The 26,710-nt window shown below is 38.6% G+C and overlaps 1 protein-coding gene across 2 annotated transcripts in view; it reads left to right on the forward strand.

Moving 5' to 3' along the window:
* The window catches only part of PRKDC (protein kinase, DNA-activated, catalytic subunit), a 228,912-nt gene that overhangs the window by 117,507 nt on the left and 84,695 nt on the right, over positions 1-26,710 (forward strand). For both annotated transcript variants that reach the window (XM_047723583.1, XM_047723584.1), the window contains 6 exons: positions 706-854; positions 2,250-2,384; positions 2,568-2,687; positions 21,048-21,191; positions 25,414-25,565; positions 26,167-26,298. In XM_047723583.1, the coding sequence (XP_047579539.1) occupies positions 706-854; positions 2,250-2,384; positions 2,568-2,687; positions 21,048-21,191; positions 25,414-25,565; positions 26,167-26,298 (832 nt within the window). The remainder of the gene's footprint in view (positions 1-705; positions 855-2,249; positions 2,385-2,567; positions 2,688-21,047; positions 21,192-25,413; positions 25,566-26,166; positions 26,299-26,710) is intronic.

The raw sequence follows: 26,710 nt of genomic DNA on the forward strand, positions 1-26,710 counted from the left end.
CTCGCATCAGCTCCCACCTCCCTGAGGATAGAGCTACCTAAGGCCCCTGATCTGTGGACTGCCTCCCTGCCACTCTCCTTGCTTACTCTGCTCTAGCAGCACTGTTCCCCTGCCTATGCTTATAGGCATCAGGCTCACTTTGGCCCCAGTGCATTTGCTGGTGATGTTTCCTGAGTCTAGAATAATCTTAGTCCCAGATACCAGTGTTTTGTTTAATACTAACCTTTGAAGGAAGTTTTCCCTGGCTTTGCTATTTAAAATAAACACGCTCTTGGTCCACATGCTCCTTGTTTTAGTATTTTGCTTAATTTTTCTTCATAGCTTTTTTTCCCTTAAGGATAAAATTTGAACAGTCTTATAAATTCCTTATATATGTGGATTATTTGTTTTTTAGTAGTTTTTTAGTAGTATCTTATGTGCAAGATGTAGCCCATCAAAATTTTAAATGCAAGGAGATTCTATTACTGTCTGTGTAATATATTTTCTGTCTGTGACAATAGAGGATAATTGCTTAATAATGACAAAATTAAAGGAGGTCTTTCCCCATTTCCTTTTGCTTTGTTAATCTGGATAATCTGTGAGAATCATAGGATAGATAAAAGCCTTAGTTAACAATGCCTTTTCATTTTAGTATCATTTGAGCTTAGAGAAATACATTTTTTTTTTACCAGTTTGAATAAATGTATTTTTTTCTTTATATTTCAGGTGGCCCTCATTATCTATCTTCCTTGTCGTATTTGGCAGACAGCAGCCTGAGTGAGGAAATGAGTCAATTTGATTTCTCAACTGGAGTTCAAAGCTATTCATATAGTTCCCAAGACCCTAAATCTACCCCTGGTCATTTTCTGAGACGGGTGATCACATTTTGAATATTAAAAAATATGTTGGCATTTGTAAAGAAAGGGGGGCTTCATTGTTAGAGGAAGCCAGTTCTCTGTGGGTAGTCCGGCAATAGCCTTTGGAGAATTTTCCAGGATCTAAGGCCCAGCCTTCCATCCTATAAGCAATTGGATTTCATCAGTAGGATGAAAGGAGGAAAGAAGGCTCTCTCTCAAGGGCTGATTCACATTAGCCAGTCTCTGTGAAATTAGTGTTTCAAATCAGAACTGCATTTAAGGGTCTCCAGTGAGAAAAATAACTCTCTTAGTTACCTCAGTTATCTTAGAGACTCAGAGGCCATGCTGATGTGACTGTTGCATTGTCCTCTGCAGAAAATGAGGAAGTTGCTCAAATATTTGATGTTACAAACTGAGATAACTGAATGCAACTGTGTTCACAAATGATAGCTTAACCCCATGAACGGAGATAGGAAACGTCTACATAGACGCATATCTCTGCACTTTCAGAGGCACACACATGTGTAAAACCATGAGCTCCACAGATATATCTGATTCCCTTCCAGGATTCATTCAAGTTTTTCCCTTTCTGGTTTCTTTGACATGCACTGAGTCACCTCTTCTTTCCCTCAACCCCTCTGCTATCCTCTAAACACTGATTCTCTCCTCTGCTGTCCTGGAGTGGGTCCTGATCTGTGCTGGGAAATAATCCAGATAAATTGTTCCACTCTGTGTGTGTGTGTGTACAATTTACTATACATGTGTGTAAAACTTCAGTTCATTATTACACTTAAAAAAATGATTACCTCTGCTATAATTTCTAAGAATTTTAGGATCAACAATGGCTTAAAAGTTTTATTCTTTTACGGATTAAAATTTCAAGGCAAATTAAGGATTTTACAAAGTTTTTCAGAGAAAAACTCATTTTTAGTTTACTAAGAAAAAAAAATAGGTAAAAATTTATCTTATAGTTGTGTTTCAGTAGCTCCACTTTCTGCATAATGTGGCAACTAAGAATCATGGAAACTGTTGTTCTCAAGGTGTTGAAAGTTCTGGGGCCTCCCAAGACACAAACATTTGGAAAAGATCTTAGTGTCTGTACAAAGCAGCATGTGTCCACATGGGTTCTATGAACTATGTATGACCCCAGAGGGAGTGAGCATGTATATAGAGATCAGAGGGAAAATATGTATCTAGAATGTAAGGAAGACATGAGGTCCTAGGTTTGTTTTTTGTTGTTTGTTTTTTTAAGTTGTTTAATAAGAAAACCCAACAGATGTATTTGATATTATTACCAATTTGTTATTGTTACCTAAGTGTGTGTTTTATGATATTGCCTCACAAGTCAGAATATCATATACACTAAAATTTTAGCAGTGTACTCTGCATCATTAGATTCTTCCCTTTTCCTAGGAGCGCAAAGACCCCCTGGTCCAAGATGCTGTCCTAGAGTTAGAGATGGATGAACTCAATCAGCACGAATGTATGGCGACCATGACAACCCTGATTAAGCACATGCACAGAAATCAGATACTACCTAAAGAAGAGGTTTGTTTCTGCTAATCTTGTCTCATTTAATACTGTTTATTGGTATCGTAGAACAAGCACTTAATATCTAATGCCAAATTCTGTATCTAATAAACATTTTTTGTTGCTCATGTCATCTCACATTATCAAAATGTGAAGTTAGTTTCTTCTGCTTTTTAAGGCAATCTTGATGTATCATTTCAGGGCTCAGTGCCAAGAAATCTTCCTCCATGGATGAAATTTCTTCACGACAAACTAGGAAATCCATCAGTATCATTAAATATCCGTCTCTTCTTAGCCAAGCTTGTTATTAATACAGAAGAAGTGAGTAATTTATTACTTCCTTAAAAATTCTTTGCAATTAGTAGGATGGTGGAGGAATAAGGGGACACTGTTTTCTTGTCCCGTGAATGCAACTAGGTATCAAGTCATTCTGAATACCCGAGAAATCAGTAAGAGATCTGAGAAAACAAATGCTGCAGGTTTACCAGTATAAAAATGACACCAGCTCAATCAATTAAGTGCCTGCTTTCGGCTCAGCTCATGATCCTGGGATGCTGGGATTGATTCCCACATTGGGCTCCTTGCTCATTGGGGAGCCTGCTTATCCCTCTTCCTCTGCCCTCCCCGCCTGCTCATGTTCACTCTCTCCCTCTCTCTCAAATAAATAAAATCCTTTAAAACAAAATGACCACATTTTGGAAGGTAGGAGATGCAGAGACTTGAATCCAGTGTGATATAACTGAGGTTACAGCTGAGGGGTGAGAGCCTACTTAAAGAGGATACCACAAAATATAAGCAATGGAGTGCAAAATCAAACTTTTGGAAGTCTCCTACAGTGAGGGATGTTCCTGGCTTAAAGGTGCTCAGGTAGCAAAGCAGGGCAGAATCCCGGGTGCGACAGCATGGCCCAGGATCCCTGGGGTCTCAAGAACAGGTGGTGCTAGTGTGTGGCAGAGTTCCCAGGCATAGGATCAGGGAAGCCAACTTAGTGAGTTTAGGTGCCAGCTTTCTGCTCTGTGTTGCCATAAATTGTGTAGCAGTTCATGCAGCCACTTTTCTGGGAGGGGTCCAGCAAAAGGCAGAAATGTGGAGAGACCCTCCCCCTCCCCTAGGAGGAACAACATGGGTCTGCCCCACAGGAGTCCCTAAAATTTGGAGTTTTAAAACTCAGTCATGTGCCTAAGATAAAAATGCATGGTCACAGGCCAGGTGAACAGAGATATGGAAACTGGGGAGACAAGACTGATTGATTGTTTTTCTGTGAGGGCTTACTGAAGAGTGGGGGACCTCACCTTATTCATCCCGCCCAGCAGTGCTGAAAGCCTTCAGGGAACAAAACAGTGTCACCTAGTGGAGTTGGAGCTGCTTACAACAAGCCCCTACCTCTGCTCATTGGAGGCAGTTTTTCCACTAAGGCAAATCCACCTGAGAATCAGTGCAACAAGCACCACCACCACCCCTAGAAAACCAACAGAAACAACTTGCTCTCACCAAGTTTATTGATCATAGGGGGCTGCAAAGCTTCATCTCTTGGGGAAAACACTATATCATTCTTTATATTTTTATTCATTAGTCTTTTGGTATTCCTTTTTGTTGTTTTCTTATTTTTCCAAACCTTTTCTTACTCTTTTAAATTTAAATTTAAATTTTTATCTACATATATACTTGATATATATTTTTTTCTTTCATTGTATTGTATTTTATAATTAAAATATTTTCTTCCTTCCTTCCTTCCTTTCTTTCTTTCTTTTTCTTTCTTTCTTTTGGATCGAGTTTCTTTTAACAAGACCAAAACACAACCAGGATCTACTTTTATGTTTTGTTTAGTTTGTTTGTTTTTTGTTTTGTTTTGTTTTGTATTTTCTGTTGTCATTGTTACTGTTGTTTTTCCTCTTTCTTATTTTTTTTTTTTCTGGACAAAATAAGACAGAGAAATTCACCACAAAAGAAAGAACAGAAGGTAGTACTCACTGCCAGGAATTTAATCAATATGGATATAACCAAGATGTCTGAACTATAATTTAAAACAATGATTTAAAGATACTAGCTGGGCTTGAAGAAAGTATTAAAGACACTAGATAATCTTTTATTATAGAGATAAAAGAACTAAAATCTAGTCAGGTCAAAATTAAAAATGCTGTAACCAAGATGCAGTCCCAAATGGAGGCTAAAAAACAAAGATGATTAAAGCAGAAGAGTGAATCAGTGATATAGAAGATAAAATGATAGAAAATAAGGAAACTGAAAAGAGGGAAAGAAACCTATTGATAAAGAAGGTAGACTGAGGAAGCTCAGTGATTCCATAAAGCAAAATAATATCCATATTATAGGAGTCCCAGAAGATGAGTGGGAGAAAGGGGCAGAAGGTTTTTTTGAATGACTTACAACTGAGGACTTTCCTACTCTGGAGTAGGAAATAGGCCTTCTAGCACAGAGAACTCCCCCTTAAAATTAACAAAAATAGATCAACATCCTAACATACTGAAGCTTACAAATTACAAAGATAAAGAGAAAATGGGGCATCTGGGTGGCTCAGTCTGTTCTACCTTCAACTCAGGTTATGATCCCAGGGTCCTGGGCTTGGGCCCTGAGCAGGGAGCCTGCTTCTCCATCTCCCTCTGCCTCTCCCTCCAATGGTTCTCGCTATTGCTCATTTGCTCGCTCTGCCTCTCTCAAATAAATAAATAAAACCTTAAGGTTTAAGGACCAGCTTGGGACAAGAGGTCCTTAACCTACAAGTGTGGAGGTATAAGGCTGGTAACAGACCAGCCCACAGAAACCTGGTAGGCCAAAAATCACTGCCATGATATATTCAGTGTGCTAAATGGGAAAAATATGCAGCATGCTAGATGAAAAATAAAAATGGGAAAAATAAAATATACTCATAGTTAGGAAAGACCTAACTATGAGTTAGTTATCCATCAAAATGCTGGAGGAAAACACAGACGGCAGCCTCTTTGGCCTTGGCCACAGCACCATGGACAGCCACATGCAGTCAAGAATACTTTATCCTGCAAGGCTGTCATTCAGAATAGAAGGAGAGATAAAGACCTTCCATGACAAACAGAAACTAAAGGAATTGGTGAACACTATACCAGCTCTGAAAGAAATATTAAAGGGGATTCTTTGAGTGAAGAGAGAGCCCAGAAGTAACAAAGATCAGAAAGGAACAGAGACAATCTATAGGAATGTGACTTTATGATAATACAGTGGCTCTGAATTCATATCTTTCAAGAATTACTCTGAATGTAAATGGACTAAATGCTCCAATTAAAAGACATAGGTATCAGAATGGATAAGAAAAACAAGACCCATTGATATGCTGTCTACGGGAGACTCATTTTTAGATCCAAAGACACCCTTAGATTGAAAGTGAGGGGGTAAAGCACCATTTATCATGCTAGTAGACATCAAAAAGAAACTGAAGTAGCCATCCTTATATCAGGCAAACTCGATTTTAAACCAAAGATTAATAGGAGATAAAGGATACTATCTCATAATAAAAGGGTCTTTCCAACAGGAAATTCTAACAATTATAAATATTTATGCCCCTAACTTGGAAGTAGCCAATATATAAAACAAAAACAAAATTAAGGAAACTCTTTAATAGTACAATAATAGTAGGATACTTATAACAATGAACAGATTATCTAAGCAGAAGATCAACAAGGAAACAAAGGCTTTGCATGACATACTGGACCAGGTGGACATAACATATATTCAGAGCATTTCATTCTAAAGAAACAGAATACACATTCTTCTTGAGTGTACATGGAACATTCTCCAGAATAGGTCACACACTATCACAAATCAGGTCTCAACCACTACAAAAAGATTTGAGATAATAACATGCATATTTTCAGGCCACAATTCCATAAAACTTGCAGTGAACCACAAGAAAAACATCAGAAGGACCACAAATACAGAGAGGTTAAAGAACATCTTACTAAAGAATGAATGGGCCAACCAGGAAATCAAAGAAGACTGTAAAAACATACAAGGAAGCAAATGAAAATGTAACACAACAGTTAACTTTTGGGATGCTGCCAAGGCGGTCCTAAAAAAGAAATATGTAAACAATACAGGTGTTCCTCATGAAACAAGAAAGGTCTCAAATGCAAAACCTAACCTTACACCTAAAGAAGCTGGGAAAATTACAGCAAATAAAGCCTAGATCCAGCAGGAGAAGAGAAATAATAAAGATTAGAGCAGAAATCAATGATATAGGGGGAAAAAAAACCACCAGTAGAACAGAAGAATGAAACTAGGAGCTGATTCTTTGAAAGAATTAATTAGACCGATAAAACCCTATCCAGAACTTACCAAAAAGAAGAGAGAAGACCCAAATCAGTAAAATCATGAATGAAAGGGGAGAGATCATGATCAACACCAGTGAGATGCCTAGGAGTAAGCCTAACCAAAGAGGTAAAGAATCTGTACTCTAAAAACTATAGAACACTCACAAAACAAATTGAGGCAGACACAAAGAAATGGGACAACGTTCCATGTTCATGGATAGGAAGAACAAATGTTTTTAAAATGTCAGTGCTGTCCAGAGCAATCTATACATGCAGTACAATCTCTACTAAAATACATTTTTGCATTTTTCACAGAGCTGGAACAAACAGTCCTAAATTTTGTACAGAACCACAGAACACCCCAAGCAGCCAAAGGAATGTTGAAAAAGAAAAGCAAAGCTGGAGGCATCACAATTCCAAACTTCAAGCTGTATTACAAAGCTGTAACCATCAAGACATTATGGTACAGGCACAAAAAAACCAGACCCATAGATCGGTGAAACAGAACAGAGAACCTAGAAATGGACCCTCAACTCTATGGTCAGCTACTCTTTGACAAAGTATGAAAGAGTATCCGAAGAAAAAAGGATAGTCTCAACAATGGTTTGGGAAAATTGGACAGCCACATGCAGAAGAATTAAACTGGACCAATTTCTTATACCATACACAAAAATAAAGTCAAATGGATGAAAGACCTAACTATGAGTCAGTTATCCATCAAAATGCTGGAAGAAAACACAGGCAGCAACCTCTTTGGCCTTGGCCATAGCACCTTTTTGCTAAACACATCTCCAAAGGCCAGGGAAACAAAAGCAAAAATGAACTATTGGGACTTCAAGATAAAAAGCTTTTGTACAGCCAAGTAAACAGTCAGCAATGAAAGGCACTTACCAAATGCAAGAAGATATTCACAGAAGATAGATAAAGGGCTAATACCCAAAATCTGTAAAGAACTTTCAATCTAAACACCCCAAAAACAAAATGTCCAGTCAAGGAATGAGCAGAAGACATGAACAGACATTTCTCCAAAGAACACGTACAAATGGCCAACAGATACATGAAAAAAAAATGCAACAACAGATGTTACCGAGGATGCGTAGCAAGAACCCTCTTACACTGTTGATGAGAATGCAAACTGGTGTAGACAGTTTCCTCAAAAAGTTAAAAATAGAACTACCCTATGACTGAGGAATTGCACTAGTAGGTATTTATCTAAAGGACACAAACATGGTGATTTGAAGGGACACAGGCAACCCAATGTTGATAGCAGCGATGTCCAGAATATGCAAAATATGGAGAGTGCCCACTTGCCAATGGATAGATGAATGGATAAATATGTGTGCGTGTGTGTATATATATATGCAATGGAATAGTACTCAGCCATCAAAGAAAATGAAATCTTGCTATTTGCAACAACACTGGTAGAACTACAGGGTATTAAACTAAGTGAAATAAGTCAGAGAAAGACAAATACCGTATGATTTCACTCGTATGTGGAATTTAAGAAACAAAACAGATTAACATAAAGCAAGAGCAAGAAAAATAAAATGAGAACAGAGAAGGAGGCAAACCATAGGAGACTCTTAACTGTAGGAAACAAGCAGAGGGTTGCTAGAGTGGAGGAGGGTGGGGGGGTAGGGTAATTGGGTGATGGACATTAAGGAGGGCACTTGATGTGATGAGCATTGGGTGTTATATGCAACTGATGAATCACTAAATTCTACCCCTGAAACTAGTAACATAGTATATACTCCCTAAATTGAGTTTAAATAAGATATTTAAAAACAGTTATTTGCAATTATGTGTATCTACTGAAAAGAAAACCCGTAATAAAGAAACAGAGCATGACATTTTTTTCTCTGAATAAATTAGCCAACCATATTTATTTGTTCAACATCATTCTTATGTCATTTTAAAATTTATTGAAATAGAAATGATCTTTATATAAATTACATGTATTTGTTTCTTTTTTTAATCTTTTTTTTAATTTAAATTCAATTAGCCAAGGTATAGTACATCATTACTTTTTGATATAATGTTCAATGATTCATTAGTTGAATATAACACCCAGTGCTTATCATATCATGTGCCTTCTTTAATTCCCATCACCCAGTTACTGCATCCCCACACCTACCTCTCTTTCCACAAACCTCAGTTTGTTTCCCAGAGTCAGGAGTTTGTTTGTCTCCCTCTCTGATATCTTTCCATTCAGTTTTCCCTCTCTTCCACTATTGTCCTCTGCATTCTTCCTTATGTTCCACATATGAGTGAAACAATATAATTGTGTTTCTCTGATTCACTTATTTCACTTAGCATAATCCCCTCTAGTTCCATCCATGTCGATGCAAATGGTGGGTATTCATCCTTTCTCATGGTTGAGTAATATTTCATTGTATATATGAACCACATCTTCTTTATCCATTCATCTGTTGAAGGAAATCTCAGCTCTTTCCACAGTTTGTCTGTTGTGGACAATGATGCTATGAACATTGGGGTGCATGTGCCCCTTCTTTTCACTACATTTGTATCTTTGGAGTAAATACCCAATAATGCAATTGCTGGGGCATAAGGCAGCTCTATTTTTAATATCTTGAGGAATCTCCATACTTTTTTTCCAGAGTGGCTGTACCAGCTTGCATTCCCATGGACAATGTAACAGGGTTCCCCTTTCTCCACATCGTCACCAACATTTGTTGTCCCCTGTCTTGTTAATCTTAGCTATTCTGACTGGTATAAGGTGGCATCTAATTGTGGTTTTGATTTGTATTTTCCTAATGCTGAGTGATGTGGAACATTTTTTCATGTGTCTGTTGGCCATTTGTATGTCTTCTTTGGAGAAGTGTCTGTTTATGTCTTCTGCCCATTTTTTGACTGGGTTGTTTTTTGGGCGTTGAGTTTGATAAGTTCTTTAAAGATCTCGGATACCAGCCCTTTAAGTGTAATGTCATTTGCGAATACCTTCTCCCATTCCATAGATTGCCTTTTAGTTTTGTTGATTGTTTCCTTTGCTGTGCAAAAGCTTTTTATCTTGATGAAGTCCTCACAGTACATTTTTGCATTTGTTTCCCTTGCTTTTAGAGATGTTTCTTGCTAAAAGTTGCTTTGTTCAAGGTCGGAGAACTTGCTGCCTGTGTTCTCCTTTACGATTTTGATGGATTCCTGTTCCACATTTAGATCTTTCATCCATTTTGAGTTTATCTTTGTGTATAGTATAAGAAAATGGTCCAGTTTCATTCTTCTGCATTTGGCTGTCCAATTTTGTCAGTCCATTTATTGAAGAGACTGACCTTTTACCATTGAGTATTCTTTTCCGCTTTGTTGAAGACTAGTTGACAACAGTATTGAGGATCCATTTCTGGGCTCTGTGTTCTGTTCCTTTGATCTGTGTGTGTTTTTATGCCAGTACCATGCTGTCTTAATGATCACAGTTCTATAATATAGCTCAAAGTCCAGAATTTTGATGCATCTAACTTTGATTTTCAGCATTTCCCTGGAGATTTGGGGTCTTTCTAGTTCCATACAAATTTTTGGATTGTTTGTTCCAGCTCTGTGAAAAATGCCAATGGTATTTTAATAGGGATTGCATTGAATGTGTAGATTGTTCTGGGCAGCAGACATTTTAACAATGTTTATTCTTCCAATCCATGAGCATGGAATGTTTTTCCATCTCTTTGTGTCTTGCTCTGTTTCTTTCATAAGTGTTTTGTAGTCTCTAGAAGATAGATCTTTTACCTCGTTTGTTAAGTTTATTCCTTTGAGTATCTAATGGTTTTTGGTACAATTGTGATTAGGATCAATTCTTTAATTTCTCTTTCTTCAATCACATTTGTTAATGTGTAGAAATGCAACTGATTGCTGTGCATTGATTTTTGTATCCTGCCATGTTGCTGAATTGCTGTACGAGTTCTGGCAGTTTTGGGGTAGAGTCTGTTGGATTTTCCACATAAATTGTCATGTCACGGGCAAAGAGAGAGAGTCTTTCTTCTTTGCCAGTTTGAATGCCTTTTATTTCTTTTTGTTGTCTGACTGCTGAGGCTAGGACTTCTAGTATTATGTTGAACGATAGCAGTGAGAATGGGCATCCCTGCCACATTCTAACCTTAAGGGAAAAGTTCTCAGTTTTTCCCCATTGAGAATGATATTTGCTGTGGGCTTTTCATAGATGGCTTTTATGATAGGGAGGTATGTTCCCTCTATCTGTATACTTTGAAGAGTTTTAATCAGGAAAGGATGCTCTATTTTGTTGAATGCTTTCTCTGTATCAATTGAGAGGATTTTATGGTCCTTATCTTTTCTTTTATTAACATGCTCTATCATGTTGATTGATTTGCAAATGTTGAACCACCCTTACATCCCTGGAATAAATCCCAGCTGGTTGTGATGAATAATCCCTTTAAGTTACTATTGGATCCTATTTGCTAGGATCTCGGTGAGTATTTTGGCATCCATGTTCATCAGGGATATTGGTCTGTAATTTTCCTTTTTGATGGGGTTTTTTTCTGGTTTGGGGATCAGGGTAATGCTGGCTTCACAGAATGAGTTTGGAAGTTTTCCTTCCATTTCCTTTTTTGAAACAGCTTCAGAAGAATACATATTAGGTGGTCTTTAAATGTTTGAGAAAATTCCCCTGGGAAGCCATCTGGCACTGGACTTTTGTGTGTTGGGGGTTTTTGATTACTGCTTCAATTTCCTTTCTGTTCAGTCTGGTCTGTTCAGATTGTCTATTTCTTCCTGTTTCGGTCTTGGTAGTTTTTAAGTTTCTAGGAATGCATCCATTTCTTCCAGATTGCTGAATTGGTTTGCATATAGTTGCTGGTAGTAATTTCTAACAATTGTCTGTGTTTCCTTGGTGTTAGTCAGTCTCTCCCCTTTCACTCATGATTTTACTAATTGGGATCCCTTTTCTGTCTTTTGGGTAAGTCTGGCCAGAGGTGTACTGATCTTATTAATTCATTCAGAGAACCAGCTTCTTGTTTTGTTGATCTGTTCTGCTTTTTTTTGATTTCTGTTTCATTGATTTTTTTTTTTGCTCTAATATTTATTATTTCTCTTGCCCTGCCTGGTGTAGGCTTTAGTTGCTGTTCTTTCTCCAGGTCTTTAAATGTAGGGTTAGCTGTGTTTTGGGGATTTCTATAATTTTTGAGAGAGGCTTGTATGGTCCTATGTTTTAGGACCACCTTTGCTGTATCCCATAGGTTTCAAACCAATGTGTTTTCATTATCATTAGTTTCAATGAATTATCTGAGTACCTCTTTAATTTCCTGGTTGACCCATTCATTCTTTTAGCAGGATGCTCTTTAACTTCCAAGTGTTTGCGTTCCTTCTAAATTTCTTCTTGTGATTGAGGTCCAGTTTCAAAACATTGTGGTCTGAAAATATGCATGGAATAATCTCAGTTTTTTGGTATTTGCTGGGATCTGATCTGTGACCCAGCATGTGATCTATTCTGGAGAAAGTTCTATGTTTACTCGAGAAGAATTAGTATTCTGTCATTTTAGGATGGAATGTTCTGTATCTATCTGTGAAGTCCATCTGGTCCAGGGTGTCATTCAAAGCTCTCGTTTCTTTGTTGATCATCTGCTTAGATGATCTGTCCATTGCTGTGAGTGGAGTATCAAAGTCCCCTACTAGTAATGTATTATTATCAATGTGTGTGTTTACTTTGGTTATTAATTGGTTTATATAATTGTCTGCTTCCACTTTGGGGATTTAGATATTTACAATTGTTAGATCTTCTTGTTGGATAGGTCCTTTAAATATGATATAGTGTCCCTCCAAATCTCATACTGCATTCTTTGGTTTAAAATCTAATTTGCTTGATATGAGGAGCTGCTACCCCAGCTCTCCTTTGAGGTACATTAGCATGGTAAATAGTTCTCCATCTCTTCACTTTTAATCTGAAGGTATCTTTAGGTTCAAAATGAGTCTCTTGTAGACAGCATGTGGATGGTCCTGCTTTTTTATTCAATCTGATAATCTGTGTCTTTTTATTGGAGAATTTAGCCCATGTACATTTAGAGTAACTGTTGAAAGATATGAATTTAGTGACATTGTATTGCCTATAAATCCCCTGTTTCTGTAGATTTTCTCTATTACTTTCTGGTGTATGTTACTCTTGGGTGCTCTCTTTGCTTACAGAATCCCCCTTAATAGTTCTTGCAGGACTGATTTGGGGTCACATTCTTAGTTTCTGTTTTTCCTGGAAACTCCCTATCTCTCTTTCAGTTCTGAATGGCAGCCTTGCTGGATAAAGTATTCTTGGCTGCATGTTCTTCTCATTTAGTACCCTGAAAATATCTTGCCAGCCCTTTCTGACTTGCCAGGTTTCTGTGGATAGGTCTGATGTTATTCTCATGTCCCTCCCTCCATATATAAAAAATCTCTGCCTCCTGCTGCTTTCAGGAATGCTTCTTTTTTTCTGATTTGCAAGCTTCACTATTATATTTTGGGGGTATTGATCTATTTTATTGATTTTGGAAGGGGTCCTTTCTGCCTCTTGGATGTGAATGTTTGTTTCCTTCCCCAGTTTAGGGACGTTCTCAGGCATGATTTACTCAAATATACCTTCAAGCCCCTTCTCATTCTCCATCTCCCCTCCCACCTTGGATCCCAGTGATCTGATATTGGTTCTTTACAGTGTATCATTAAATTCTCTAAGTCTCTCTTCATGTGTAATGAGTTATTTTTCCCTCTTTTCTTTAATTTCCTTTCAGCCTGTCTTCTAGATCACTTGGCTCACTTCTGCCTCATTGACCCACGCTGTTAAGAGTATCCAGTTTTGACTGCATCTCATTCATAGCATTTTTAAGTTCAGCCTGATTGATCTCATTTCCACCCTTAGAGATTCTATATTGTCACTTATACTTCTTTCAAGCCTAGCTATTAATTTTATAACTGCTATCCTGAATTCTGTCTCTGACATCTTACTTATATCCATATTGATTAGCTCTGTTGCAGTGAACACTGCCTCTTACTCTTTTTTGGTGAGTTCTTCCTTCTGATCATTTGCCCATAGAATCATGGGTGGGCAAATCAGCAGAGTCCAAAATATCAACCACAACCCAAGCCAAATGCACCCTGGAGCTCAATATACAATTATCCCCTGGCATTGGAATTTTACAGTTTGTGGGATCTGTAGGATTGTTGTCTACCTGTTCTTCTAGTCTGTCTTCTGGGGGAGGGTCCTGATACCCTGTTTCTCAGTTATCCCTGCCTGGGCGGAGTTGTCCTAATCCCTGTCAGGGGGATGGGGTCAGTGCAACTGGTCTTCTGTGTGGCTTTTTTCCCCTGGAGGCTTTCCACATCTCTTCAGAGGATCAGAGCAAAAATGGCTATGCCCAAACCTCTTGCACAGAGCAGAAAGATTGCAGTCTTGTCTTCCTTTATAAACCTTCTGGAACAAACAGTCTCCACTTCTATGTGCGCCCAAAACTGTAGCCTCGCATGGTGCACACCCACTGCAGTTCTCTCAGAGGTAGTCCCAGGGGCCCACGAGTGCCGCTTCTCTTTGTGACTCTAAAACCACAAGCAGCCAGGGGTTTGCACATGCACTCGAAGCTTCTGGATCATGTCTGGGTGCTGCCCTAATATTCTGTCTGGGCCGCTACTGCCCTGTGAGCTTTTGTCCAGTTATATGCACAGGTTCCAGTCCTTTTCAGGCTGCTCAGGAAAGGAGCAGTTACTAACTGGCCCAGCTCACAGTTTATGGCAACCTAAACTGAGAGTCTCCTACTGGGTTCGCTGACCATAACCTGCTTCCTGGCTCCACTGCTTGGGCACTCTACCAGTTCAGATACCTGCTTTCACTCTGTGACTCCTCAGATCCTGAGGCGACAATGCCTCACCTAGAATTCTGCCTTTTCATTTCAGAGCCCCTTTTAGAGAGGGATGTCATTGCCTAGAGCAGATTTCTGAGGGTTCGGATTTTGCACTCTGGTGTTGTATCACTTTCCAGGAACCAGCTAATGGAGCCTCCCTCCCCTGTTTTTTTTCTAATATATTCCCACAGATTGACAACTCTGCACTTCCTACCTTGCAAAAAGCATTTACTTTTCTGCTTGTGGAGATCCAGATATATATTCTTATATCTCAGGCAGATTTTGTGAGTGTTCAAAATGGTTTGATAGATACCTAGCTAAATTCAGGGGACCAGCACTCCTTTGCCATCTTGCCTCCTTCGTATGTTAGCAAGTTTCTTGATGGCTTTCATTCAAATTGGTTTTAGTAGCCAAAAAAAAAAAGTTGAAAATATTCCTGATAATGGTATATAAAAAATAGTTAACCCTTTTAGATAGGTGCTAAGTTTATTACTTAGTTTATGTATAGCACCACATCAGAGGAGAGTCTCTTCCACCAGTGGCCATTAAGGTAGATTTTTCAGAGAGCCCTTGAATGATGTGTAAAATGCAGTTGGAATTTATATTCTGTGTAGAAGGAACACTGTGGCTAGAGACGGCCTCTGAGAGAGCCAGCCATGTCTGCACTGATTGCACAGACCATGGGTACATGGCCTAGAGAAGGGTCAGTGGGATGGCCCCATATCCTAGGGCAGGTAAGCTAGGCCACATCATCAGGATCCATATAGAGCGTGTGGCTCATTTTTTGAACAGTAGGGAGCCACTGATGGGTGCTAGGTGGAATGACATGATCCAGTTTATAGAAAGCCCTCAAGGCAGCATGGCAAATATGGGACTGCAGCAGGGCCTGTGTTCCTCAGGGTCACACTTGATTTCTAGCTCCTAGGGCTGCTGTAACAAGAGCACCACAAACTGGGCAGCTCAAATAACTGAAACTTACTATCTCATGATTCTGCAAGCCAGAAGTTTGATTTCAAGATATTGGTGGGGATAATTCCTTTTGAGGACTCTGAGGGAGAATCTGTTCCAGGCCTCTCTCCCACAGGCATTTTTCGGCACATGGGTAGTATTTTTCTTTTCTTTTCTTTTCTTTTTTAAGATTTTATTTATTTATTCAACATTGAGAGAGGGAACACTAACAGGGGCAGAGGGAGAGGAAGAAGCAGGCTCCCCGCTGAGCAGGGAGCCCGATGTGGGACTCAATCTTATTTTATTTGTCTTTCCATCTTATTTTATTTGCCTTTCCTTTACTCTACGTTCTTCTGTTTTGTTTCTTAAATTCCACATGTAAGTGAGATCATATGGAATTTGTCTTTCTCTGAATGACATGTTTGCTTAGGATAATATCCTCTAGTTCCATAGTTCCATCTATGTCATTGCAAATGCAAGATTTCATTATTTTCGATGGCTGAGTAATATTCCATTTTCTTCACCCATTTATCTGGAGAGTCCATTCTCTTATGGAAAGAAAAATTAGAACTTGTGTTAATATTTATTGTTAAAATTAAAATTTGATTTTCCTTATTAATTTTTTTAAAGTTTTTATTTAAATTCCATTAGATAAAATACAGTGTATTGGGAGTTTCAGGTACAGAATTTAGTGATTCAGTGCTTATATAGAACATCCAGTGCTCATCACAAGTACACTCCTTAATCCCCATCAGCTATTTAACCCATACCTCTGCCCACCACCCCTCTGGTAACCATCAGTTTGCTCTCTATGGTTAAGGATGTGTTTCTTGGTTTTCCTCCCTTTTTGCCCCCTACTATATTCATTTGTTTTATGTCTTAAATCCACGTATATGATTTCACTTCTATGTGGATAAATCATATGGTGTTTGTCTTTCTCTGACTGTCTTAGCATAATACTCCCAAGCTCTATCCATGCCATTGCAAATGGCAAGTTTTCGTTCTTTTCTATGTCTAAGTAATATTGCCTTGTGTGTATGTATATATACATACACATATACTCGTACATATATGTATGTACACACACACACACACACCACAACTTCTTTTCTTTTTTTTTTTTTTTTTTTTTTTTTTTTTTTTTTTTTTTAAGATTCCACTTATTCATTTGACTGAGAGAGATCACAAGTAGGCAGAGAGAAAGGAAGGGAAGCAGGCTCCCTGCTGAGCAGAGAGCCCCATGCGGGACTCGATCCCAGGACCCTGAGATCATGACCCGAGCCAAAGGCAGCAGCTTAACCCACTGAGCCACCCAGGCGCCCACACCACAACTTCTTTATCCATTCATCAGTTGATGGGCACATGGGATGTTTCCATAATTTGACTGTTGTTGATAATGCTGCTATAAACATTGGGTTGCATGTATCCCTTCAAATCTGTATTTTTGTATCCTTTGGGTAAATACCTAGTAGTGCAATTGCTAGATTGTAAGGTCATTTTATTTTCTACTTTTTGAGGAACCTCCATACTGTTCTCCAGGGTGGCTGCACCAGTTTGCATTCCCACCAACACTGTGAGAGGGTTGTTTCCCCTTTCTCTGGATCCTTGCCAACATCTGTTGTTTCCCAAGTTGTTAATTTTAACATTTCTGACAGGTATGAGTTGGTATCTCATTGTGGTTTTGATTTGTATATCCCTGATGATGAATGATGTTGAGCATCTTTTCTTGTGTCTGTTCACCATCTGGATGTCTTCTTTGGAAAAGTGTCTATTCGTGTCTTCTGCACATTGTTTTTAAAGATTTTATTTATTTGACAGAGATCACAAGTAGGCAAAGAGGCAGGCAGGGGTGGGGGCGAAGCAGGCTCCCCGCTGAGCAGAGAGCCCGATGCGGGGCTCAATCCCAGGACCCTGGGATCATGACCTGAGCTGAAGGCAGAGGCTTTAACCCACTGAGCCACCCAGGTGCCCCACTTCAGCACATTTTTAATTGGATTATTTTGGAGGTGTTTTTATAAGTTCTTTTTATATTTTGGATACTAGCTCTTTATAGATGTGCCATTTGCAAATATCTTCTCCCATCCCATAGATTGCCTTTTAGTTTCTGGATTGTTTGCCACTATGCAGAAGCTTCTTACCTTGACAGAGCCCCAGTAGTTCATTTTTGCTTTTACTTCCCTGCCTCAGGAGACATTCCTAGTAAGAACTTGCTATGGCCAATGTAATGGATATTAATTGTCTGTGTTCTCCTCTAGGATTTTAGGTTTCCTGTCTCATATTTAGGTCTTCCATCCATTTCAAATTTATTTTTGTGTATGGTGTAAGAATGTCTGATTTTCCCAACATCATCTGTTGAACAGACGTTCTTTTTCCCACTGAATATTATTGCCTGCTTTGTCAAAGATTAGTTGACTATGGGCTTGAGAGTCCCTTTCTGGGTTCTCTATTCTGTTCCATTGATCTATGTGTCTGTTTTTATGCCCATAACTAACTATCTTGATGACTGCAGCTTTGTCATATAGATTGAACTCTGGAATTCTAATGCCTCCAGCTTTGCTTTTCTTTTTCAACATTCCTTTAACTATTTGGGATCTTTTCTGGTTCCATAGAAATTTTAGGATTGTTTATTGTAGTTCTGTGAATATTGCTGGTGGTATTTGGATAGGGGTTGCATTGAATGTGTAGATTTCTTCAGGTAGAATTGAAATTTTAAAAATATTTGTTCTTTGTATCTGTGAGCATGGAATGTTTTTCCATTTCTTTGTGTCATCTTCAATTTCTTTTGTGTTTTGTAGTTTTCAGAATAGAGATCCTTGGGATGCCTGGGTGGCTCAGTCAGTTAAGCGGCTGCCTTCGGCTCAGGTCATGATCCCAGTATCCTGGGATCGAGTCCCACATCGGGCTCCTTGCTCGGCAGGGAGCCTGCTTCTCCCTCTGCCTCTGCCTGCCTCTCTGCCTGCCTGCACACACGCTCTCTCTCTCTCTCTCTCTCTCTCTCTCTGACAAATAAAAATAAAACCCTTTAAAAAATCATATTTAAAAAAAAAAAACAGAACAGAGATCCTTTACCTTTTTGGTTAGGGTTATTTCTAGGTATTTTAAGGTTTTTGACACAATTGTAAATGGATAAATTCCTTGATTTCTCTCTGCTGCTTCATTATTGGTGTATAGAAATGCAACAGATTTCTGTATGTTGATTTTGTATTCTATGGCTTTGTTGAATTTGTGTATCAGTTTTAGCAAATTTTTGGTGGAGTCTTTCAGGCTTTCTATAAAGTATCGTGTCATCTGCAAATAATGAAAGTTTGACTTCTTCCTTGCTAGTGTGGATCACTTTTATTCATTTTTGTTGTCTGATTGCTGTGGCTAGGACTTCCAGTACAGTATTAAATAACAGTGGTAAGAGTGGACATCCCTGTCTTGTTCCCAACCATAGATGAAAAGTTCTCAGTTTTCCCCATTGAGGATGATATTAGTTGTGGGTTTTTCATAGATTTCCTTTATGATGTTGAGGTATGTATCTTCTAAACCTACTTTGTTAAGGGTTTTTATCATGAAGGGATGTTGTACTTTACAAATGCTTTTTTTGCACCTATTGAAAGGATTTTCTTTTATTATTGTGGTATGTCACATTGATTGACTTAGAATATTGAACCACCCTGTAGTCCAGAAATATATCCCACTTGATCATGAATGATTCTTATAAAGTGCTGTTGAATTCTTCTTTCTGGTATTTGACTGAAAATTTTAACATCCACGTTCATTAGGTATTTGGCCTGTAGTGCTCTTTTTTAAAGGGTCTTTGGTTTTGGTTAAAATTTCAACTTTAATTTATTGGTTATACAGATCTTCCTTGACTTATGATGAGGTTACATCCCAATAAGCCCATCATAAGTTGAAACTATTGTAAGTTGAAAATGCATGTAGTACACTTAATTTGCCAAACATCATAGCTTAACTTCACCTACCTTAAAAGTGCTTAGAGGCTGACTTATATCAGCCTATAGTTGGGCAAAATCATACACAAAGCCTATTTTATAATGAAATGCTGAATATCACAGGTAATTTAATGAATGCCTTACTGAAAGTGAAAACCAGAACAGATGTATGAGTGTAGTTTAGTTTTAAGTATGTCATTTGTTCACCCTTGTGATAGCATAGCTGACTGGGAGCTGCGGGTGCTGCTTGCCCCTGTGCAGCTTCTTGGAAGTATCATCCCACGCATTACAAGCTCAGGAAAAGATCCAAATTCAAAATACAGTTTCTGCTGAAAGCATATTGCTTTCACAGCATCATAAAGTCCAAAAATGCTAAGGTGAACCATCATAAGTCAGGAACTATCTGTAATTTAATAATAAAGTTTGTATTTGTAAATTACAAATAACCAGTAGATGTACATGGAGAGTGCTCGGACTTTTTTTGCTTATGGGGTTCTTAAACAAAAAAAGATTTGAGAGCACACAGATTTAAGTTGTGAGAGAATCCCTGAGGAAGCATATTTAGTAAAAAAACAAAGCAGCAAAGATTAAGAAGATAGGTAGCTTGCACTGTGATTTAGTCTGTTCTTTTGCATCAAAGTAGCTTTCTCTTGAAATTTCTAAAATAAACTAAATGGAATTTAGTATATAGATACATTTTATTTAGATTTCATAGATCTTGGGCAAATGAGGTCTGTAACACAGTGACTTCTATAAGAAGAAGTGAAAAAAAAAATAGCTACATGCACCTAATTTTTGTGTTCTTATTTTCTATATATCCTATGCATTTGCATAAAATAACAGTAGAATTCTCTGGAGCTGCATATTATTCAGATGGAACAAGATAGATATAGAATACTTTCATTTTGATTTCTAAGAGGGTAGGGATATCACGTTTTCAACAAAGAAAAGATCAGTAATCCATTTCCCTCTGATTGTGGTTTCAGGGTCCCATGAGGAGAGAATTCAACAGAGAATCTGATCTGATTAAGCAGATTCTGCTGGAATTTCATCCGTTTCAGATTTAGGTCAAGTCATAATAAATTTAGCTGTTGGAGGATATATTCTTTTTTATTTTAAGATTTTTATTTATTTTAGAGATACAGAGATGGAGCACGAGCGGGGGCTGGGGGGAAGGGAGAGAGAGAAAGAGAATCTTAAGCATACTACACGCTGAGCACAGAGCCCGACATAGGGCTCTAACCCAGGACCCCGAGATCATGACCTGAACTGAAATTAAGAGTCCTATGCTTGGCGCACCTTGGTGGCTCAGTGGATTAAGCCTCTGCCTTCAGCTCAGGTCATGATCTCAGGATCCTGAGATCAAGCCCCACATCAGGCTCTCTGCTCAGCAGGGAGCCTGCTTTCCCCCCCCCATCTCTCTTCCTGCTTATGATCTCTCTCTCTCTCTGTCAAATAAATAAATAAAATCTTTAAAAAAGAAAAGAGTCCTAAGCTTAACTCACTGAGCTATCTAGGTACCCCTGGAAGATAGATTCTTAAAGTAATATTTTGGTTATTCAAAACAATTTTTTGATAATTTTGATATCAAATTTTGATATTGATATTGATATCAGATATCAAATATTGATTTGATATTGATATCAAATATTGATATTTGACTTTTAAATTCTCTTGTAGGTCTTTCGCCCTTATGCAAAGTACTGGCTAAGTCCCTTGCTGCAGCTGGTGGTTTCTGAAAATAATGGAGGCAGAGGAATTCACTATATGGTGGTTGAGATCGTGGTTACTGTTCTTTCTTGGACAGGATTAGCTACTCCTGTGGTAAGAATGGCTATATCTTTTATGTAGTACTATCAGTCTCTTGCTGATATCATAAATGGAATATATGACAAATAATACAAGTTTCTCTTAATGATAAAAGTTATTTTTAGCATTAATTGTCATATTTTTGTGGTGCTGCTCTACTAAATAGCCTCATTCTGCTTTAGTTCTGTTTTCTTTTGTGTCTACTTTTGATAATTCCTCTGACTTTGCTTTTGTTTTTAAGCTATCAAATGTTTGTTTTGTTTGTTGCTTTTCTTAGAGCTTGGAAACTAGATAACTGATTTATTAAAAAATAAGTGTGAAGTAAATATCAAGAGGCCCTGAATATGGGGTCCTGAAAAATTCTGCTAAAACTAACATCCCTGGATTTTTTGGCATTTGTTTTGCCAGCTTACTTTCTTCCCTAGTATTATCTCTGGCCCAGTAATGGTTGAGATTGCCCCAAAAAAGTGGGTACCAGGTGAATGATGCTGTGTCATACTGAAGCACTCTTGTGCCTTCCCCCAGTACAGATTCTTGTGTGCTAGAGCTTTGCCCATCACTTAAAAACTTTAGTACAAAAGGTTTCATGTAGTAGTATCCTGGGAACATTCCTTAGTAAACATAATATATGGATATAGAGTTTTTACATGTGTCTATATCTGATTGTGCCTTAGTTCACAGTAAACCAAATTTAGATTTCTTAGCTTTATGTTTTTGGGTTTGTTTTTTTTTTAAGATTTTATTTATTTATTTGACAGAGAGAGAGATCACAAGTAGACAGAGAGGCAGGCAGAGAGAGAGGGGGAAGCAGGCTCCCTGTTGAGCAGAGAGCCTGATGTGGGGTTCGATCCCAGGACCCTGGGATCATGACCTGAGCTGAAGGCAGAGGCTTTAATCCACTGAGCCACCCAGGCATCTGATTTCTTAGCTTTAATGTGATAAAATAATTTGTACTCTGCTAATAACATGAAAAAATTGTTAGAGTGTATATAGTTTAACTTAGGAGCCAGTGGGAAAGATTGACTTCAATATCAGGTGCTTGTCTGAGCTTGAAAGAGCTGAACTGCTAGGTGTCCCAATAGCTGCATAAAGCAATAGTGAGTCAAAGTGAAAATCAAGTGAAACCTTTGATCATTTATTGTGGTAGTACAAGCAAGAGGATAAAGTTAGAGGAAGCGTTGACTCCCCCTGTCTGTTTACCCCATGGAACATTGCAACATGCATCTGATCAAGGGTCAGGTGGATTAGCACAGATCTGGGTGTCATCTTACTGTTGAGGGGGCCCTGAATTAAAGGCTCAGAAGTTTTATGGGATCCTAGAGTTGAGAGGAAGGTGAGGGGGAAGGGATGGGAGTAGAAAAGCACTGGAGACTGAATCAGAGAGGGGAAAAATGTTTTCAGAGTTGCCCTTCCTCCCTATAAGGAAGTCTCCTTAAAAACCCCTAAAGAAGATAAAAAGACCAAGGAATGAAGGTGCCTGGGCTGGGAATGCAAAGATAGGACACAGCATCACCGCTCTGGAGGGTATGGGTCATGGATGGCTAGGGGTCTAACTGCAGCTACCCTTGGAGACTGCAGAGCACTGGCTGTGTTCCAGCCTGGTACATGAGGGCAGGTTGCCCATGAGGCCTGCCAGGTAAAGCCTTTTGTACTGCCTGTGGTTGGAACTGAAAAATCACTCACAGGTTTTTCATTAGAAGCCAGAAGCCTCAGTAGACTGGTGGATTTCTTTTATAAATGGACTTTTGGATTAAAAAATGCTTTTCCCAGAGTTCCATGCTCATGGATTAGAAAAACAAACATTGTTAAAATGTCTATACTACCCAAAGCACTCTCCACATTTAATGCAATCCCTATTGCATTAAACAGTACACAGTCCTAAAATTTGTATGGAACCACAAAAGACCCTGAATAGCCAAAGTAGTTCTGAAAAAGAAAAACAAAACCTGAGGCATCACAGTCCTGGACTTTAAACTCTTTTACAAAGCTTTAATCATCAAGACATTATGGTACTGGCACAAAAACAGACACATAGATCAATGCAGTAGAATAAAGAACTCCAAAATGGATCCACAGCTATACAGTCAACTAATCTTCGACAAAGCAGGAAAGAATGTACAATAGAAAAAAGGACGGGTGCCTGGGTGGCTCAGTGGTTTAAGCCTCTGCCTTTGGCTCAGGGCATGATCTCAGGGTCCTGGGATTGAGCCCCGCTTTAGGCTCTCTGCTCAGCAGGGAGCCTGCTTCCCCCTTGCTCTTTCTGCCTGCCTCTCTGCCTACTTGTAATCCCTCTCTCTCTGTAAATAAATAAATAAAATCTTTAAAAAAAAAAAAGGCGGGACGCCTGGATGGTTCAGTTGGTTGGATGACTGCCTTTGGCTCAGGTCATGATCCCGGAGTCCCAGGATCGAGTCCCGCATCCGGCTCCCAGCTCCATGGGGAGTCTGCTTTTCCCTCTGACCTTCTCCTCGCTCATGCTCTCTCTCACTGTCTCTCTCTCAAATAAATAAATAAAATCCTTAAAAAAAAAAGGCAATCTCTTCAACAAATGGTGTTGGGAAAACTGGACAGCTACGTGCAGAAGAATGAAACTGGACCACATTCTAACACCATACACAAAAATAAATTCAAAATGGATGAAGGACCTTAATGTGAGACAGGAAACCATCAAAGAGGAAAACACAGGCAGCAACCTCTTTCACCTCACCTATAGCAGCCTCTTACTAGATACATCACCACAGGCAAGGGAAGGAAAGCAAGAATGAATTATTGGGAACTCATTAAGATAAAAAGCTCTGCCCCGTGGAAGGAAATGATCAACAAAACTAAAAGGCAGCGTGTGGAATGGGAGAAGATCTTCCCAAACAACATATCTATTAAAAGACTAATAGCCAAAATCTACAAAATTCAGTGCCAAAAAAACAAATAACCCAGTTAAGAAATGGGCATAAGACATGAATAAACACTTTTCCAAAGAAGACATCCAGATGGCCAACAGACATATGAAGAGATGCTCAACCTCACTCATCATCAGGGATATACAAATCAAAACCACAATGAGATACCACTGCACACCAGTCAGAGTGGCTAAAATTAACAACTCAGGAAACAACAGATGTTGCAAGGATGTGGAGAAAAGGGAACCAACCCTCTTACAGTGTTGATGGGAATGCAAACTGGTGCAGCCACCCTGAGAACAGTATGGAGTTTCCTCAAAAAGTTGAAAATAGAACTACCCTACAATCCAGCAATTGCAGTATTAGGTATTTACCCAAAGGATACAAAAATACAGATTTGAAGGGATATGTGCACTCTGATGTTCATCCAGCATTATCAGTAGTATCCAAACTATGGAGAAAGCCCAAATGTCCATCAGCTGATGAATGGATTAAGATACATACATATAATGGAATATTACGCGGCCATCAAAAAGAATAAAAACTTGCCATTTACAACAATGTGGATGGAGCTAGAGTGTATTATGCTAAATGAAATAAGTTAGTCAGAGATAGATAAATACCGAGAACTCACATGTGGAATTTAAAAAACAAAACCGATTAACATATGTAAAGGGGGAAGAGAAAGAAGGAGAGAGGGAAGCAAGCCATAAGAGACTTTAATTAAGGAGGAGAAACTGAAGGTTGGCGGAGAGAGGTGGGTGGAGTATGGGCTAGATGGGTGATGGGTATTAAGGTGGGCACTTTTATAATGAGCACTGGATTTTTTTTAAGTGATTAATCACTAAATTCTACTCAAGAAACCAATATTGCACTGTATGTTCACTACCCGAAATTTAAATGAAAAAAAAAAATGCTTTTGCTAAGTGAAGTAAGTCAGTCAGAGAAAGACAATTATCAGATGGTTTCATTCATATGTGGAACATAACGAATAGTGTGGAGGACCACAGGGGAAGGGAAGGAAAACTGAATGGGAAGAAATCAGAGAGGGAGACAAACCATGAAGAGGACTCTGGACTCCAGGAAACAAACTGAGGGTTACAGAAGGGAGGAGGGTGGGGAAATGGGATAGCAGGGTGTTGAGTATTAAGGGGGGCATGTGTGGTGATGAGCAGTGGATGTTATATACAACTAATGAATTGTTGAACACCACATCAAAAACCAATGATGTATTATATGTTAGCTAATTGAAAATAATAAATAATAATTTAAAAGATTTTTTAAAAGTGCTTTTCTAGAATGGAATGCTATATATTAATATAGTTTCTGTATCTTTTTAGGGGGTCCCTAAAGATGAAGTGTTGGCAAATCGATTGCTTCATTTCCTAATGGAACATGTTTTTCATCAAAAAAGAGCTGTGTTTAGACATAACCTTGAAATTATAAAAACCCTTGTTGAATGCTGGAAGGATTGTTTATCTGTCCCTTACAGGTATATATTTACTAGATATTACAATATCATTTATACATCTTTAAAATGTAGCTGGTGAAATTTAATTACTGGAAATGATAGAAAAAGGAAAATAATTTGAAATCACATCATTTGTAAGGATATAATATTGCTACTAGTAAGATTACAACCTCTGAAGTTTACTAGAAGTATCTCTGTGCAGAAAGATTCCTCCAGGTGGGCCATGTTCCATCTCCCAGCTCACCTCTGGCTTTCTAGCACACAGGGCATGTGGGATGCCCTCTGCCTCTCACTCTCCCAGCCCAGGGATAGACTGTAAGACTTTTCTTTTCTTTGATTCCTCTTAGCACAGCCTGAGGCAAGCTAAAACTTTTAAGGTTTCAGTATCAACTAAGGGAGAATTGGGGCAAATAATTAGATCATAAGAAATAGAGACCTGTCTGTGTTACACAGCTAGAATAACCTGAATGCATACAAAGAGGGTATTAGCAAGAAGGGTGTTAGATGTGGGGAAAGACAAAGTATTTCTTACCCTGAAAATTATGCATAGAAAATTTTAAATCTTCTTGCTGCTTACTAACTATATGATAACCTATACATGTTCTTTATGCTTATGTTTCAGGTTAATATTTGAGAAGTTTTCCAATAAAGATCCTAATTCTAAAGACAATTCAGTAGGAATTCAATTATTAGGCATTGTAATAGCCAATAATTTGCCTCCATATGACCCAAAATGTGGCATAGAGAGCATAAAGTGAGTATCGAGGAGTTTTGGCTTTGCTTCTTTTTCAGGTTAAAGTATAGATGAATTGGGGCGCCTGTGTGGCTCAGTGGGTTAAGCCTCTGCCTTTGGCTCAGGTCATGATCTCAGGGTCTTGGGATCAAGCCCCGCATCGGGCTCTCTGCTCAACAGGGAGCCTGCCTCCTCCTCTCTCTCTGCCTGCCTCTCTGCCTACTTGTGATCTCTGTCTGTCAAATAAATAAATAAAATCTTAAAAAAAAAAAAAGTATAGATGAATTGGATTGACAGACTGGAGTGTGGTCTAATTTTGATAAGCATAAGGACCTAGACCCATGTTAAAAATATTTCTACTGAAATTTAAGTAGTTGGGGTTAGAGGTCATTTGGGAAAAGATTGTGAATGGGACTGTGAAAGGGAGAAGAGT

The sequence above is a fragment of the Lutra lutra genome, chromosome 4 (assembly GCF_902655055.1).
Source record: "Lutra lutra chromosome 4, mLutLut1.2, whole genome shotgun sequence".
NCBI lineage: Eukaryota > Metazoa > Chordata > Mammalia > Carnivora > Mustelidae > Lutra > Lutra lutra.